General features: G+C 41.6%; 1 protein-coding gene across 1 annotated transcript in view; it reads right to left on the reverse strand.

The window, feature by feature from the left end:
- Positions 1-638: 638 nt before the first annotated feature.
- Positions 639-18,960, reverse strand: part of LOC115476908 (phospholipase A2 inhibitor and Ly6/PLAUR domain-containing protein-like) — a 31,958-nt gene continuing 13,636 nt past the window's right edge. Inside the window, exons 2-5 of the mRNA XM_030213483.1 lie at positions 9,898-10,014; positions 9,537-9,689; positions 6,821-6,967; positions 639-2,335 (exon numbers count right to left, since the gene is read on the reverse strand). Of these exons, the coding sequence (XP_030069343.1) occupies positions 2,217-2,335; positions 6,821-6,967; positions 9,537-9,689; positions 9,898-10,014 (536 nt within the window). The 3' untranslated portion in view covers positions 639-2,216. The remainder of the gene's footprint in view (positions 2,336-6,820; positions 6,968-9,536; positions 9,690-9,897; positions 10,015-18,960) is intronic.

Raw genomic sequence — 18,960 nt, forward strand, 5'->3', positions numbered from 1 at the left:
AGCATTACAGACTTGATGTTCAGGCAAAAGAGGATGCTCGGTTTGGAGCGGCTGTGTTGTCTTCTGCTTTTCGAGGGTCCCACCCTTAAGTTTCTACTGCTTTGGTACTTCCCAAGCGTCTTGACCGGTCTGGAGGGTTGAAGAGGAAGGTGAAATTAGGCCTTACCTGCTAATTTTCTTTCCTCTAGACCCTCCAGACCGGTCAAGAGCCCGCCCTGTGTATTATCAGAAGTGTGTATTATCAGAAGTGATTTTGAGCCGTGTTCTGCTATGACTATTCTTTCAAGTTTAGTGTGGTCGGAGAGAATTTCTTTGACTCTAAAACAGTACAGAGCGGGACGTTTGGACGTTCCGTCTGTGGAAGCACACTGTTGGTGTTTGACTATTGGTTTTCCAGGTACAGGGGTTTTGTTTCTCGTTTTCAGGTTTTTGGTTTTCTGCTTTGCTAAGCGGATACTGACGTCAGGTGGCTAGGCACAGGTTATATGTACATAGTTTGAAGTTAGTGTTCTCAGTCTCCCTCTGCTGGTAGGCGAGCATAACCCAAGCGTCTTGACCGGTCTGGAGGGTCTAGAGGAAAGAAAATTAGCAGGTAAGGCCTAATTTCACCTTATATGGAATTATATTGAAGGGCAGTATATCAAGTCCAAATAAACTAAACTAATTTACATGTGTAACTGACACTATTCTATAACTTGCACATGGTACTTTGCGCGCTATGTGTAAAAATGTATGTGCAAGTTTTATAGAATCTGTGGATCACAGTAGAACTGTTTGGGTTGAACAAGGAAGTTGATTGGGCATTAGTTTAATTAGAGTAAGGATATGAGCAGGTCATTTCTGGTGGTTGATTCAGACTTTGGTGGAGTGGAGGGGTTCCTTCACTGACTTTTTCCATCGCAATGTGGTATAAATGGTTTTGTGAAAGCCTTTAAGGAAAGTTATTTTAATTTGGTTAGATTAAGGTTTTAGGGTTTGTGTATTGGGGTTGAAGGAACAGTGCTTGGGTTGAGTGAGTATGTTTCTTTGTCTTTTATTATTATTCTTTTCTTTTTTTCTTTCATCTCTTTTTTAGTTCTGGTACTTGATATTGCCCAGTGGCAACACATGATTTCATGTCAGGCCTAATAAAGTTGTTTGTGAGTGTGATGATGCGACGATGAGCAACATTTCAGTACTGTGTTGCTGGTTTGCAGCAATGATCTTCCTCTCCAAAACCCCATGGTTGAGTGGGGCTTGACTCTTCTTCAAGCAAGTCAACTCTTATTCAAGCAAGTCAGTTTATTGAGAATCACTGATTGTCAAGTGGTCAATGTGTATTGGTTGGTGGACTTTAAGAGCACTAAGTACATTGCAAGCAGGCGATGATTTTTCATCTATTTTCAAATATCTTTTTATAAATATTTTACAGTTATAGCTTGCTAAATGATGACTTTTCTACCTCCAGGGAATTGTGTTTTGAGAGTCAACTATACGCATTAACTTTGAGAGTACCAGCACTTGGGGGCATGCATTGGGAGTCACTTTTGTGGACAGATTGTTTTAATGATTTTAGGTTATATTATTTAGGTTGTTTTGTAATATGTAATAAACATTTATAAACTAAGTGATAATTGATTTTGTGGGTATAATTTGTACTATCACTTTATAGATTGTAAACCTGGTCAATTTGATGCATATTCATTACAGAAATTCTGAAATCCCAACTGGGATGCAGCCCTCGAGGAATGAGGTTACCCATCCCTGTCATAACAGTTAGCATGGCCTATTCTATTTAAATCCTCTATAAATTTTATATATAAGGGATTATCGAGGATAGCCACATTGTGGAGTGAGCTTATATTCCACGAACCCTGATGAAGGTTGTGAAACTTTGGCCATTGTTGGCTGTGGAATTAAGCCATATTTTAAAAGCTAAGTAAAATATTTATACGGACATTATAGCGTAATTCAATACAATTTTTGAGAGGTTTTTCAGCCAATGATGACTGCATGAACTCCTGAAAGTGATCCGCTGTAAAGCTAAGAAGAAATCAGTTGAGGCTTTTGCTCTCATTTTTAACAAAATTGGAGAAATTTGATATTTTAAAAATTCTGACATATACTCATTTCTGGAGGATTATTTTGACGTTCTATTCTATTTAAAGCAATTGCAAAGTGAAAGAAAAAGCAGCATCTGATCAAGATATGCGACTTCTGAAATGCTTCCTGCCATGTTATAGACAGATTAATCTGTTCTGTTGAAGACAAGTGTTCCCTTTCAGCGCTGGGAACCCAATCTCACAGGCTCCAGTATTCACACATCCTCTAGTGGCATGTTTTTCAAATGAAAGACCTGTACACAGAGAGAAATCATAGGTTATTTTCCATGCAATGTAAACAGAGGACAATATTCAATGGTATTCATTGAGTAAACTGACCTAGTTTACATTTCCCTTTATCAGCCTCACTAAAATACAGTGTAGATTTTATAATTCACACATTTTTCTTCACAGTGAAAGAAGATACTGCCTTAAATATGTATAGATCAGAGAACACATGGGGGCCCTTTTACTTTAAAGCAGTAATGGCTTTTGCCCACCCTTATGTGGGTCTTTTCCGTGAACTAAGGACATTTTTTTACTGTGGCCATAGAAACCCCAATTTCAATTTATTTCAACAATGGCCATGTGGTAAAGTTACCATTATTGCATGTCCATACTTAACCACCACCTATTCTGGAGATGGGAAGAGCTCACACTTTAACTGTGCACTAACTGTAAATGCGCTCACTGGTTAGTGTAGAAAAACCCACTTTCTGCCCCATTATACCCCCTGGAAAAAAATAATATTTATTTATTTTAAAATTTTAAATACCACCTAAAGCCTAGTTGGTTTCCAAGGAACCATATATAATTAAAAACAAGCATACAAAAAGAAACACAGAAAATAACATGACAACCATTACAAATCATCAAACAGATAATGCTGTTTTTCCACACCAAAACGTCATAGCAATTAGCGCACACATGCAAAAACTAACGTGGAGGGGCATAATCGAAAGATCGTCCAAGTACGAATTAGGACGTTCTTACGAAACCGTCCAAAATTAGACATGTATAATCGAAAAATAGTATGGGCGTTTTTTGATAATCGATTATCCCTGTAGCAAAACAATCAAATGAGGAGCGCATAAGCATGACTAAATTGGGCGCCCTAACACGGTCGATTATTGCAGGTGCAAACGACCAAATCAGAAAGTGTGTAAAAGAATGTACATAGGTGTACCGCAAGTACAGTACATGTTGTTCTGGCCATCCAGGTACGGGAAAATATGAGGAATGCTTATATGCGTCAACTACAGAAAAATCATGCTGCTCCACCCATATATTCCTCATATGTGCCCATCTGCATGTCCGGACCTGCATGCACTGTACACCTACTGAACATGCAGCTATATGCATATTGTGTATATGTGAAAAGGGTCGGGTGATTCATACTCATCTATATAAGGCACGTTCCGCCCGCATAACAACCAGGCATGTGCACGTCAAAGACGTCTATGCTTATGACGGCGTCCACGTGCTGATAGGGCCATATATGGGATGGTCATCCATATATGGAGCTGTGCATGAAACGACGTCCCTCACGCAAGGACGTCTATATAAGGCACTTGTTTTCCAACACGTGGAAAAATGGCTCAGCGACGTGAGCCGAACTTCGGCCAGGAGGAGAGCCTGCTGCTGGTGTGCCTGTGCCTAAGACACTGGCACAGGCTCTTCGTGCATCACCACCTGCCCCCCAGGCTCCAGGCCATGCGAGCCTGGTCCCGCATTAGGGACAGGCTTGAAAGGTAAGGTTTTGGGCCACCCCCCCCCCCCTGTACCTACACATATAACAGCTCCGTCATCAATGTTACCACCAGTAACTGGAGTGTGCATGCAAGGATAATGAGTAATATAGGAACATGCACAATCACTAATAAAATGTATGTTCTTGAAAGGACGACCATTCCCACATCCCTACAAGAATATATTTCGTTATTTATTTCTTGCCTGTGAACCCCACATTTCCCCACCCCTCTTTGCAGCCTCTATGTGGCTTACAACACATCCGAATAGTGGAAACATGATACCAATTAAACGTATACCATACTTTATAACATGGTAATGATAACACATATAAAGTAGTTTTACAAGCATAAATTATAATGCATACAAACGGTACTTTCTGGCCTCATGGCCACCTCTATGGCATCATCTGCATAGGAACCAACTCGGTGACTGCTGTGGGTGCTTGAGCACCCCCAATATAAAATAAATGCCTTGTATGTATAGAGGGAGGGGTGATCTCCACTGGGGGTTGCACCCCCCAAAATGATAAAAAGGTGGCTCCTATGATTCAGTACCAATGGAGGTGTATAGTGACAGATTTGGTTAAACTCTTCAGCTCCTTTGGGGATCCTGATAATTAGTGGTCTTATTGCAGTATGTAGTCCACATCCTGGTAGGATCAAAGAGTCCAAATTTTGTTGTTGGCACATTTGAAGAAATTCTTTTCTTTCTCCTGCTATTCTTTTGGCCAGGTCAGACACAATTACATAGTAACATAGTAGATGACGGCAGAGAAAGACCTGTATGGTCCATCCAGTCTGCCCAACAAGGTAAACTCATATGTGCTACTTTATATGTATACCTGACCTTGATTTGTATCTGCCATTTTCAGGGCACAGACCACAGAAGTCTGCCTCCCAACCACCGGCACTGCCACCCAATCTCTGCTAAGCTTCTGAGTATCCATTCCTTCTGAACAGGATTCCTTTATGTTTATCCCATGTGTTTTTGAATTCCGTTACCATTTTCATCTCCACCACCTCCCGTGGGAGGGCATTCCAAGTATCCACCACTCTCTCTGTGAAAAAAATACTTCCTGACATTTTTCTTAAGTCTGCTCCCCTTCAACCTCATTTCATGTCCTCTAGTTCTACCACATTCCCGTCTCCAGAAGAGGTTTGTTTGCGGATTAATACCTTTCAAATATTTGAACATCTGTATCATATCACCCCTGTTTCTCCTTTCCTCCAGGGCATACATGTTCAAGTCAGCAACTCTCTCCTCATAATGTTAGTAGGCACTTTTCCTTGAAAAAGAACAAGTGGATTGCTTTTGATCGCCTACAGAATTTTCAAGGTCTGAAAGTATCTGAACAATCATTATTGGTCATGGGTAGCAAACACTGGATACTGGCCTAGCCTGGACTCTATGTGCAAGCTCAGATGGTAATGGTTCCTTAAATGTAATCACCAGAAATTTGGCTGCATTACTGTGAAAAAGAATATCATGTACTCCCCTTTGGCTCTTTTGAGGAACTTCTATATGTGAATGTTGTTTTGCCAGTTCTGGTTGGCCAGGTCTTACACCTCCATATAGTAGATTGACTTTTTTCACTTCAGCTTCAACCTTCTCTGTTCTAAGTTCAAGAGCTTAAAGTCATTGTTGGGAGACTGTGATTTGTCTGTCCAATATTCAAAGCGATTTAAGCGGGCTGAAGAGGCTCCTGCCTGCTTAAATTGCTTGGGCACCCAACCATTGATATTCAGTAGAACTTAACCTGACAAAGAAGGAGGCAGGTCAGGGGCGGTACAGGATGCAGCGTTGGCTAAGAGCTGGCAGTTATGCAGGCACGGCAATATTTAGTGCCAGCAACTGTATAGCTAAGTGGGCGAATTTAGGACAGCTATGCGGGCCCCGGCTGAATATTGGCCGAGATCCGCATAAATGCAAAATCCTAAACAAGGCCCTCTGATTCACACCCTCATCCCCGATCATGCAACCCTCCCCCCCCATCCATTTAACATTCAAAATAGGCCCACTCAGGCCTACCTCCATACACCTGGTGGTCAGGCTGGGTGGTGGGGGCAGGAGTGAAGCAGAGGCGTAGCCAGACAACAGATTTTGGGTGGGCCTAGGCAAGCATTGGGTGGGCACCAAGTGTTCCCCATCCCTTCAAAAAAAAAAAAAAATCTCAGCTGGTGGGAAAACGCTTCTTTCCACCTTGGCAGCAGTAATGCACTGAAAACTGAGCATGCGCAGGTGCCGGTGTTGTGGAGAGTAGTGTTTTTGTTACCATCGGGGGAAATCTTCAGCTGGTGGAGCTTGGGATTCCCACCAGTTACCACTAAACATGTGCTACTGTTGGGTGGGCCTGAGCCATAAATGAGTGGGCCCTGGCCCACCCAAACCCACCTGTGGCTACGCCACTGGAGTGAAGCCCACTCTCTCCTGCTCCTAGCAGCTGCCATTGCAATATTGCTGCCATGACCTCTCGTGGAAGCCTTGCCTTACTACAAGGAGGATGAGGCAGGTTCTTGATGGAGACCTTCCCCACTCCAGTATCTTTATTTCATTTGTTAAATTTTTGTTACATTTATAAATCTGCTTTCCATACACAAAAATAAAAAATATCAGCAGCAGGGACCCAATATGGAATATTTCATTTTCTATGTACTCAGCCCCATAAAACTTAACAACTTAATATCTTGACCAATCTGACAGGATTTATGTGCAAAAAGGGAAAAATGGTAGCATGCATGCATACCAGACACTTTTCAGGTATGTCTTGTTACGCATTCAGCTTTGACCTACATTTAGGCAGATAAGCTTTCAGAAAAAATTGGAGCCTGAAATTCTATTCAATTCCAGTTTTCCAAGTTTAATCAATATTTGATATACTATTTATTTCATAAAACATGCTAAGTGGTGTATATAACAAAAAAATGTGACGACAGTAGGGATTGGGTGAATATTCCATCAAACCACTCCCTGCATTCTGTAGTACATACCTGGTCTCCTCATAATACCAGAGAAATCCAGACATTGTTCTTGCTCCCCAACACACTTCATGGTTCCAAATTTAGTGCATTCAAAAGAACCAGTAACATAACAGGTCGGGCACTCCACACCATTCTTAGTCATGTTTATGACAGGCACTAAAAACAGATAAAAAATGTTCAGAAAGACTAATGTGTTCTATGTACTGCCTTTTTAGTTGTCCAAAGCTGTGCACCCAAATTTGAGTGCAGAGTCCCAATTCACACGTAAACTAATTAGTCAATAGGGTGCTGACAACCCAGAGCCACCAAGAAAAACAGCCAGGCCCAGGGCAGAACTGGACTGTTGCGTGCTGCCTCCCACTTATGCCGTTGGTCCCTCCCACCTGCCCGCCCCTTTACCTTTCTGTCTCTGCCTCCAAGGGGGGGCCCGGGGTCCATGCCCAGTGCCAGCAAGCTTCTTCCGGCCTGCCTGCTCCCCCAGTCTGTCCTCTCCTGCTCCTGTCCATGCAAGGAGTCAGGACCTGGATAACTGCATTAATGGAATATGGCACTAATGCAATCATCCAGGTCCTGGGCAGCACGCAGGAGCAGGAGAGGACAGACCCAGAAGTAGGCAGGTAGGAAGAAGCTTGCTGGTGCCAGACCCAGGCCCAGGCCTGCCCCTTGGAGGATGGGCCGGGGAATTTTGCCCCCATGCCCCCCCCCCCCCCCCCCAGCGGCCCTGTAACAACCAATTATTGATGTTAATTGGAGCCTCTTTGGCAGATGTCCATCTCAGGTAGGTTCAGTGAGTCCCTGAATGCTTGGTTTCTACTGCCTCCTCCTGAGAAAGAGGGATGTTAACAGGTGGGATTTTCCTCCCTTCCTCACAGAAAAAAAACAAACAAGTGTAAGTATGAACCAGGGTCTCTGGCAGTATTTACAAATTGTATTACCATATTCTACTATGGGCCTGACATTTAATCACAGTGATCAGTGGTGAAGTAAATCACCAGCCACTACAGTTAAAATTAAACCAAATATTCAGCGCTGATTCCCAAGCAATTCACTTAACCCTCTATTGCTCCAGGCACAAACAAGATTGTGAACACACTAGAGATAGAGAAAGTACCTGCATATAGGCAAATGGCACTGAAAAAAATAGTGGTAAGCGCTGTTCTATAAACGGTGCTTGAAGTTAGGCGCTGTTCATAGAATAGCGCTTACCCCAGGATTCTATACATGGTGTGTGGAGGCACACACGTAAATTAGTATTTACGCCTAATCTACTCACATGCCTCAATTGGTTAATGCCCACTAAGTCTTGATAATTGGCTGATAATGTCCAATTATTAACACTAATAGGCCATACAAGGAATTTACGTGTATGCTTTCCTAGGCGTATGCTGTACAGCGGCGCACGTAAATTCCCACACATGCAGCCAAAAAGGGGACTATGGGCGTGCCAAGCCTATCAATCACCTCTATACACACTGTTATAGAATTTGTGCCAGTGCACAAAATTTAAGGCACACGTATTAACATACGTTTTTCACTGGTGTAAATGGGCATGCCTAAATTTAGGCACGTTCACCTGGCCCAGGCGTATTCTATATACCATGTCTAAATTTAGGCATGTCTTATAGAATACGCCTAGGCATCTCTATCAGACAATATGTAGAATCAGGTCCTTAGCGCCGGGAATCGAGACTACATTTAGGCGCAACCATTTACATCAACAAAACCTTGGTGTAAATCCCCATGCCTAAATTAGGTGCTGATCCCCTGTATTCTATAACAATGTGTATAAATTAAAGGAATGCTCCTAATCCTCCCATGGCCTCACCTCTTTTTTGGGCCCAAATTTGCACATATAAATTTTAATTATATTTTGCACCAATAATTGTTTAAGATCTCAATTATCAGCACTAATTGGCTTGTTATTCAATTAAATTGTGCAAATTTGGCACGCCCAAATTTGCACATGCAAATTTAACACTTTTTTATACAATTCAGGGGAAAATTAGCAACTGAAAAACATATACTTATGGTAATATTTTTGGGAATTAAGGGGTCCATTTACTAAGCTATGGTATTTTCCTAAGGAGCACGTGCTTGGAGAGGTATGTCCAAGGGAGGGGAGAAGAATGGGCATTCCTATGCTAATCAATTAGTGCATCCATATTATCAAGTGATATAGTGCAAGATTATGGCACGATGAACCACCAAAGGTGGAGAAACAAAGAAACCATTACAAAAAGAACCAGCCAACACAGGGTGTAAGATGACACTTCCAAACAGACAACCAGGGAATCATAGAGTCCAAATCATAAATGTTTATTAAACAGAGGACATTTCTAAGACTCGACACGGAGCAATGTTTCGGCGCTGTCGTCTGTGTCAGGAGTCTAGAAGTCGTGACTAACTGGACAGTGCCACATTGGCCAGAGACTGTATTCAGGAGCACTGCTCTGTTAAGTGCCACTGAATATCAGCAGCCAGGGCGCTGAGTACCATTTAAGTACTACTACTATTTATCCAGGAAGGAGTCTTTTCTATCCTGTGAAATGACTTTGAATATCAGGCCCTAAAAAGAGAAGGCCAAATATAATCAGTGGGAAATGGTCCCCAAACTACACTGGTTCATTCTCTACATCACTTGTTATCCTTCAATAGAGGAGTTCAGACAAACCCACTAAGGACCTGTAGCATTCTGCACAGTATGATAGAGAGACAGAGCTCTTACCTCTGATCCTTCTCCTGTTACAGTTGTCTTCATTGCAATACTTGGTGTAGAAATGGAAAATGTAGTTATCACTACTGTAATAGATAGTTGTGTTACTATCCCTTGGGTCATACCTTTCACACCCTTTAAAAACTGACAAACGAACATCATTTCCTGTAGAAAGAACAACAAATATGTAAGTGTTGTACTTGGAGAAATTCAGATTGATGAAAAGAGATCAGGATTTCCATTCAGAGGATCTTTAGTTCAATGTATAAATTTGCATTTTGGAGTATTTTTGACAAGGCAGGAACCTGGAGAATAGTCAGTATTGGAACAGCCTCTGACCTCATCAGCCTCTCCTGGAAGGTAAAAGACTCACCTACTGTGGCATTTTCTATCTTTGTAACACATATTTCATCCTCCTTGCATTTATCAGAGAAACCTGAGCATGAATCACCGTGAAGATACATGCAGTGATCACAAGTCAGGCAGAATCCTAAGGAAAAGGAGAAACAATGTTATACACCCTGCTAAATTCCAGTAGGCATAAGGCAGATGTATTCATATATATTCAATGTGCCATAGATAAATGAGGTATATAACAGGTTGTGAATAAAATAGGCTCCCAGCACTGTTCCTAGGACTGCATTAATTTTCATGCATAAATATGCACCTGTTCCAAGACACACACAAAGATCACAACTCTGCCTCTGATCCTCCCAACTACACCCCTAGGAGCACATATTTTTACCCCTGGATTCTATTCAGGTCGTCTAAAGTTGGGGACCCAAATTTGGGTGCAGAGCCCAGATGCACTTGTAAACTAATTATTCAATTGTGTGCTAACAACCAATTACTGAAGTTAATTGGGGTTAATTGGCACTAATTTGGATTTATATGCATATCTGCCTACTCATTGCTCTATGAGCTGTGTGTCCAAAATGTACCAACTAGGGGGTGTGGCCATGGGAGGGGCATGGGTGGGTCAGGTGCATCCCATGTATTTAGGCACAGTGTTATAGAATATCAGGGTTACACACTCAACTTGTGTACCAGGATTTTCACCAGGTTTCAGCTGGTGTAAGTCTAGGGTTACCATATGGCTCCAGAAAAAGGAGGACGGATTGAGCCAGCCGGGTTTTACTTCCATTGCTTTCAAAGCAATGGAAGTAAAACCCGGCTGGCTCAATCCGTCCTCCTTTTTCTGGAGCCATATGGTAACCCTATGTAAGTCCTCACACTATTAGATGTGCACATATTTACAGATTAGTGAGATACACAACCAAAAACTAGGGTAACAATAATACACAAAAGAGGGAAATTAGCTGCAAATCATAATGAAAAACTCACATGTATAATGATTTATGGTTGGGTTTCTGCCTGGTACTTGTGACCTGATTTGGCCACTGTTGGAAGCAGGATACTGGGCTAGATGGACAATTTTTCTGACCCAGTATGGCTATTCTTGGTTTTAAAATATGCTTGTTATTGTGCTCATAAATTGTGGTGGTAGCAGCCCCTAGACTGGAGGTAAATTGTTTTTTTTTTTACATCAATGTGTGTATGTGCACGTATGGGCACATATATGCCATTATTCTAATTATTTGCATGTCTAAGGAGCTCAACAAGGTTAGCGCCTATTTTATAGAATTATGGAATGCTTTAGATGGGGAAAATGCTTTATTGAATTTTCCCTAAATAAGGTCAAGTATCAGCAGTATACGTGCTACATAAATTTAAATGTATGACTTCTCAGTTCACAGTTAGGCAGATTTTCAGGAAGCCTTAACTTCTAAACAGTAAATCCATATATAACTGTAAATGGATAACTTAGCTGTTTGTAAATATACAGTACCTGCTATTAGTGTGTTCTGTGGAGACAAGATTATACTGATAAAGGCTGAAAATCACTGTTCTCTGTACAACTTTAAGCCTCATCTCTAAAAACCACTAATCCTGCTATGATTCAAAACAGTTTTGAATGTTTAAATGCAGAAAAAAACATCACTTATATAGCCATACTGAGTCAGACTGATGATCCATCTAGCCCAGTATCCTGCTTCCAACAGTGGCCAGTCCAGGTCACAAGTACCCAACAAGATTCAATGCTAATGATCCCAGGAATAAGCAGTAGCTTACCCCATGTCTATCTTAATAGTGGATTATGGACTTTTCCTTGAGGAACTTCCCTAAATTTTAAAATTCAGATACGCTAAATACCACATCCTCTGGCAACAAGTTCCAGAGTTTATCTATTCGTTAAATGAAAAAATATTTTATCCTATTTGTCTTAAAATAGTCCCTAGTCTTTGTACTTTTTGGAAGAATAAACAATCAATTCAAGCATTTATCCATTCTACTACATTCAGGATTTTATAGACCTCTAGCATATTCCCACTCAGCTGTTTGTTTCTTTCTTTCTTTCTTTCTTTCTTTCTTTCTTTCTTTCTTTCTTTCTTTCTTTCTTTCTTTTCTGCAATTTTACATAATTCAAAACTAACACAAATGGCTTGAATTCAGATTATAGTAAGAAAAGGAAACAATTGGAAAAAACATTTCCATTAAAGGTAAATAACAATCCCTTATTGAGCCCACAATAAAATGTGGATCAAAGAATTAGAAAACGATAAAGTAAAAAGAAATTGTTAGATGTTTTTCTATGAAGTCCATCGGAAGTGCATTCAAATCACAAGGGAGCGTGCCAGGGGTGTGTTAAAAGCAGGATCTGGACGTTCCTAACACTTAGATGTTTTTCTAGCATAATGGAACAAAACAAAAACATCCATGGCTATAAGTTAGATGTTTTGGTCTAGACTTGTTTTATTGATGAATAAGTCACACAAATGTGCCCTAAATGACCAGATGACCACTGCAGAAATAATGGAAAAATACCCCCTTACTGCTTCAGTGGTCACTGACCCCCTCCCACCTTGCAAATATGTAAATGAAACAGTATATACCAGCCTCTATGACAGCTTCTGATGTTATGGCCAGTCCTATTAGAGCAGCAAGTAGTTTCCTGGCATAGCCTAGTGGTCGGTGCAGTTTACTATATTGAAGGTGACCTAGACCCATAATCCACTCTAACTATTACACTTGTGGTAGAACGTGTCAGCCCCACAAAACCTACTGTACCCACATATAGGTGACACCTGCTGCCATAAGGACTATTGTAGTGGTTTATAGTTGGGTACAATAGGTTCTTGGTGGGTTTTGAAGGGCTCACCATACAATATAAGGGATTAATGGTGAGATGTATATCTAAGAGCTTTTATGTGAAGTATAATGCAGTTCCTCCTAGGGTACCTCACTACTCTGCTGGGATGCCTGTGTGGCCAGTCTAGTAGGAAAGCTGTCTCCTCCTATGTCCCAATGGCTTGATTTTGTGCATTTTTCATTTGGATGTTTTTTTTTAAAGGGTCCAAAAAGATAGATGTACTAAGCACAACAACATTTAGGAAATGGCCATTTTCAAACAACATTTTCTGGTTTGAAAATAGTCATTTTCAATTCTTGATTTTTGGATGTTTTCAGCAAAATGTCCAAAGTCAGATTTAGATGCAGTGGTGTGCTGGAGCTGGCTCGCACTGGCTCGCAAGAGCCGGTTGTTAAATTTTGCAAGATCTTGTGAGCCGGTTGTTCTCCAGGACGAGCTGGCTCCAGTGAAGAGGTAAGCATGGCAGGAGGACGCCACCATAGGCCATGCTTACCTCCCCTCCCACTCCCATCCATGTCCAGCGAGTCTCTGTCGCTGCCATCCTCCCTCCCCGCTCCCATCCATCTTTTTTATTACCTCCGTTGAAGCAGCCACGTTATTTAAAGCCTTGCTACCCGTCTCTAGCCTTCCCTGTTTGCTTCGTGATGAGTTTGTTCCCTTAGTCCCGCCTTCTGACGTCATTTCCTTTTTCCGCGAAGGCGGGACTGAGGGAACAAACTCATCACAATTGAAGCAAGCAGGGAAGGCTAAAGACGGGCAGGGCTTTAAATAATGGGGCTGCTTCAACAGAGGTAATAAAAAAAGATGAATGGGAGCGGGAGGGGAGGATGGGGGCAACGGAGAATCGCTGGACATGGATGGGAGCGGGAGAGGAGGGCAGGGGAGGGAGGAGAATCGCTGGGCATGGATGGGTAGAGGGGGCAGGGGAGAGAAGAGAATTGCTGGGCATGGATGGGTAGAGGGGGGCAGGAGAGAGAAGAGAATTGCTGGACATGGATGGGTAGAGGGGGACAGGGGAGAGAAGAGAATTGCTGGGCATGGAGGGCAGGGGAGAGAAGAGAATTGCTGGGCATGAATGGATAGAGGGGGGCAGGGGAGAGAAGAGAATTGCTGGGTATGGATGGATAGAGGGGGGCAGGGGAGAGAGGAGAGTTTCAGGACATGGATGGAGGGGAGAGCAAGAGAAATTCTGGACATGGATGGAGGGGAGAGAAGGAACAGAGAAGAAATACTGGACATGGAGGGAACATAGAGGAAGGAGATTAGATGAGGGAAAAGGAAGTGAGGAGAGAAACTGCACATGGATGGAGAAAATAGGCAGAAGCTGGATCCACTGTACAGTCAAGTCTGCGGAGGACCAGAAATGAAGAAAAAAGGAGGAAAGAAAAGACATAAATGAAAAGGAAGCCCTGGAAATGGAGTCAAGGGAACAGATAGAGAGCAGCAGAATCAAATACTGGGCCAGCATGATCAGAGAAACAAAGTCACCAGACAACAAAGGGTAGAAAAAAATAATTTTATTTTCATTATAGTGTTTGGAATATGTCCACTTTGAGAATCAGGTGCTGAACGTTAAAAGTTTATATTTATTTACTTATTTATGGCATTTTATCCCATATTAAACATGAATTAGATTGGAACCTGGGATTATTTTTTTTTTTCCTGGAGAGAGTAATGCATTGCCCCCCCCCCCCCCCCCCCCGGCTATAGCCAGCCCTGAAAATTTTTTTTTGGGGGGGGGCGCAGAGGTGGACAGGGGGGCACCGAGGTGGACCGGGGAGAGAGCCTGTTGTTAAAAATTTACCAGCACACCACTGTTTAGATGTCATATCAAAATGCCCTTTTATGACTCTCACATCAGACTCCTTAGTTACTATAAATTCAATGAGTTACTTGGGTTCAAAAAACATATAATTCTTACCACCAAGAGAAATACAACACTTCACTGGAAATTTCAAACTAAACATAGCCCCCAGAGCCAGAACCCTTGGTTTAAGAGCCTTCTTCATCTCTGACACTTGAGGAATATCAGGAAACATGTGTATTGTAGAGCCCAAGAATTGCTTATTCAAATGTCTAAAGCAAAATTCACTAAATGAAATCTCTCTATTATTCCAGGGCAAAGGTAATAAGGAGAGTTGTTCTACTTGTAACCACCTCCAGGGAATTTTCCAGGTATGCTGACAAAGCCATTTCACCCGGAAGATTAGCTTCCCTTACAATTGGGGTAGAACTTCCCTAGTTCCCATTTAAGTTAAGATACTGAGCCCTCACATATTTTCTGATGTAACCAACAATACCTCCTGGAAATATTTCTGGGCCAACTCAATAGCTGAAACAATGGGTGACCTAGAGAAAGACAAAAGTCTCAAGTTGTTCTTCTTTTGTTCATTTTCCTTATATTGTAATCTCTTAGAAATGATTGATCTTTTTTTTAATAATATCAACCTTCAATCGTCTCAGCTCAGTCAACTGTTCATGCGTATCCAGTCTACCACCATAGGCCTGTAAAGTTTCTCCATATTCCTCCATTTTAAATGAAATAATACTACAATCATTTCTCAAAACACTGGAAGCCATTTTTATGTTAGAGTCTAGCACTAAAATTGCCTCCCACAGGTTGTTTCGAGAGAGAGCCGCCTGCCTCAGGGGTCAATATGTTCTAAAAACCGAAAAAGAAATAATATATAAAGTATCATAAGATCAAAAGAAATTTATAAATATCAATCAAATAAAATAAAATGAATAAGCAATAATAAATAAGACAGAACTAAGCATAAAATGAAACAAAGCCAGACAAAAGATAGCTCCAAAAGGTGGACCCTTGAATCAATAATCTAAAAATAAACAGAAATGTTTTGAAACTCTTTAAATATAGTGGCAAAGGAGGTCATGTGATGCTGTAGCTGTGGGAGGACATGTGATAGTCTGACAATTTCAACTGATAGGTTGGTGCCCTCCAAGTAAACCAGACTTTGACTAAATCTATGGACAAATTTTTAGAAAGAATGAGCAACTCTCATCCCCTGATCTTCATGGGCAGAGTGCGCTCGAAGTAAGCAAGGAGAGGAAAAGATGGCATCCCCGATTGCAGCCAAAGTCACGCAATTCACAGCCTTGGCTTTCTCCGAGCTGCAACACACCATCGAGCAAGCATTGGGACTAAAATTGGAATGTCTCTCAAACCAGATTACTCGGTTTGAATAGCTACTAACAGAACTAGCCAAATGAACCACCAAGCTAGAATCTCAAGTCTTCACCTTGGAAGATAGTAGTAGTACCGGTGGAACATCAGCAGAAGTGACAGCACTGAAGGCCCTGATTCAGCAACAGTCAGCAAAACTAGTAGATCTTGAAAATCGCTCATGACACAATAACCTGCATTTTCTGGGAGTCCTAGAAACTATCACCAATATGAATATGATATCTGAGCTGGAAACTTGGCTGGAGAGGAACCTGCCACTAGCGGAGGGTATGTGCTCAGGGCATCTAGAACTGGCGCACCACTTCAGTTGGAAAAAAGTGGACCTGAGTGGTCATTGCAAAATTTCATAATTAACTTCATAAAGTCCATTCCTTAAAGCAATATAAAGCCCACTGTGACTCTCTTACTTATGATGGGATATCTGTCCATCTATTCCACGATTTTTCTGCAAATTTACAGGATAAACGTAAGGACTTCCATCCGGTCTGTGCCAAATTGGCAGAACGTGGTACACATTTCATATTCATTTATCCAGCAATATGAAAAGTCTTTAATAATGGTACTTGGAACACTTATGATACTATTGAAGCGGCCCAGAAATTTCTCCTGACTCTTGGAGAGTTCTCACAAGAGGCAACATGAGGCCGTTTATTTGTGGAGGAGTTTTCTTCGTTAATCGGAGGCATATGTCAGAATATCTTTTCCAGTTTTGCACTGTGTGGGGACATATGTTTTTCTTTATTAAGATCAAAGAGTAAATTAACAGAGCCATGGCAAGCCTCATATTGCGATGTGCAGACAGGCCTGCCAATCTGCAAATCGTTGCTGGCCTTGAGATGGGAGATGACCATGACTATCCACCTCTGTTACTACTCCTAATAAGTTCACAGTATATTGTACATTCCCAGAGAATTATTGTAATGGTACAATTGGTTTGTTTTATTCTGTTGCAATGGGTATTTGGTATTAGACCTAATTGAATTCAATTGGATGGGGAAGCATCATATGCCTGACCTGCTACATTGCGTCATGTGGTTGGGTGCAATGTAAGCACGTGGAAATGGCATTTGGAATTGGGAAGCAATATACAAGAGAGTGGATGGGGTAGGAGAGGAAGGTTGGGTGGGTTTTTGTTTGTTTGTGTTTTCGTATAGGTGCTCAGTGGTTGTACATATGTTACTGATGTTTTTGGCTTTGATCCTGGGGCTGAGGTTGGGCATCCCAGGGATTTCCACACATAACCTTTTGCAAGCTACCAAGTCCCATCTCATGCTTCATTACCAGTAGACTGAACGCCTCTGTGCATGTGGTGTCCTGGAACATGTCTGACAGTATATCCCCGATCAAGCGGAGTAAGATCCTAGCACAATTGAACCAATATCACACTGACATAGCATGTCTCCAAGATATAAAATTAAGTATAGCTGAGCATAAGAAGCTTGCAAGGGGTTGGGTGGAGCTGGTATTCCACTCCTCTTCCCCTTATCCTGGTCAAGAGACTCCTGGCTTTCACTGTGAATGGGCGCCCCCCCCCCCCCCCCCAGCTGAAGATAAGAGCCTGAATGCAGAGATTAATGATCAGTGATGTGTGTATATTATGTATAGTTTATTATTGCTTCTTTTCCTGGTCTAGAAACTCCTGGCTTTGCTTGGATGTAGTGACCAATGATGTAATGATTGTTTCTTTTTAACTATAGATAGGTATTGTTTCTTTTCAGTTATATAGCTTAATCATTGTGTATATATCTTAATCATTGTGTATCTTAGACTCTCCATTTGAAGTGAACCTCTATTAAAAGTCTCATTTACCTAATACGAATCCAAAAGAATCCACAGTAATTGTTGAGTAGTCTGTGTTAGCGAGGCAGGCTGTAAAACCAGATCAGAACACACTTCCCATTTTTCCTGTATACCCTTGGAGACATCTCTAACAAGCCCTTACCATTTTAGCATTATCTTACATGCACGGTCTTCTCAATTGGGCCCATTGTTTCATAAATATCCAATCTTCTCCCCACTACGGGCTACATGGAGATGGATCAGTAAGATGTTTGGGAAATTATGGGAGGGGTCTCCTTTTCTGCCCATATATGGCAATGGTAATTTTATACCAGGTATGTCAGTGGTTCACTTTCGTAAGTGGCAGCAACAAGGTATTTGTTATACATTTCATTTAGTCGATGACAATGGGGTTATGAACAGCTATGCTGCAATGCAAACTGATTATCACTTTGGTACCACAGACATTTTCCCCTACTTAAAGATGCAACATTATGTTCGCTCACTACTAACTGCTTCACTCACGGCGGCTACACATGAGATAATAGCGGAGACTTATAGTTTGGAGACTCAACAGCAAGTTCCTCTTCATTATCATCATCAATGTCTACTGGACCTTCTACCTTCTCATGACTACATGATATTGGTGCAGAAATGGATATTAGAGCTACAAGTGCAAGTTACCTCTTCAACATTGCAAACTAGTTTGCATGTCTGGGGTTCCTTGAATAAACATCCTACATTGAGAACAGCAATGTAAAATAGTGATGCGATTATATATTTCCCTGCATCAGGCATTTAGTGCTCACTTTGGATCTTACACCTCCTGTTTAAAATGTGGCCACCCCATGATGACCTTAGGCCATCAATTTTGGACATGCCCAAGTGTTCTGTCCTCTGACAGCTTTTCCCTGATTGTAATGTGGCTCTGGGGTGGGTGTGACACTTTTTCTGTCATTCTCACTGTAGAGTCACATGAGCGTTGCATTGTGGGGGGTATAGTTATCAGTCAATGTGACTTCACTAGCCTGTCTGTATAGAACTGTTATATGATTGGTTATGCTGTTGCTAGTTGGCAGGCTCTGTTCCCATTAGTGGTTTTCCCCCTGCTCACTGGGTCAGAGTGTGCCCTTTTCTGTTCCTTTTAGTCTGAGGTAGGCTCCATTTGTTAGACAGTACAGAACCCTTTCCTGCGTTACCCTCTGTTAGAGTCCTTAGTTTTTACCTTGAATATATCTAAA

Source organism: Microcaecilia unicolor, chromosome 8 (assembly GCF_901765095.1).
Source record: "Microcaecilia unicolor chromosome 8, aMicUni1.1, whole genome shotgun sequence".
NCBI lineage: Eukaryota > Metazoa > Chordata > Amphibia > Gymnophiona > Siphonopidae > Microcaecilia > Microcaecilia unicolor.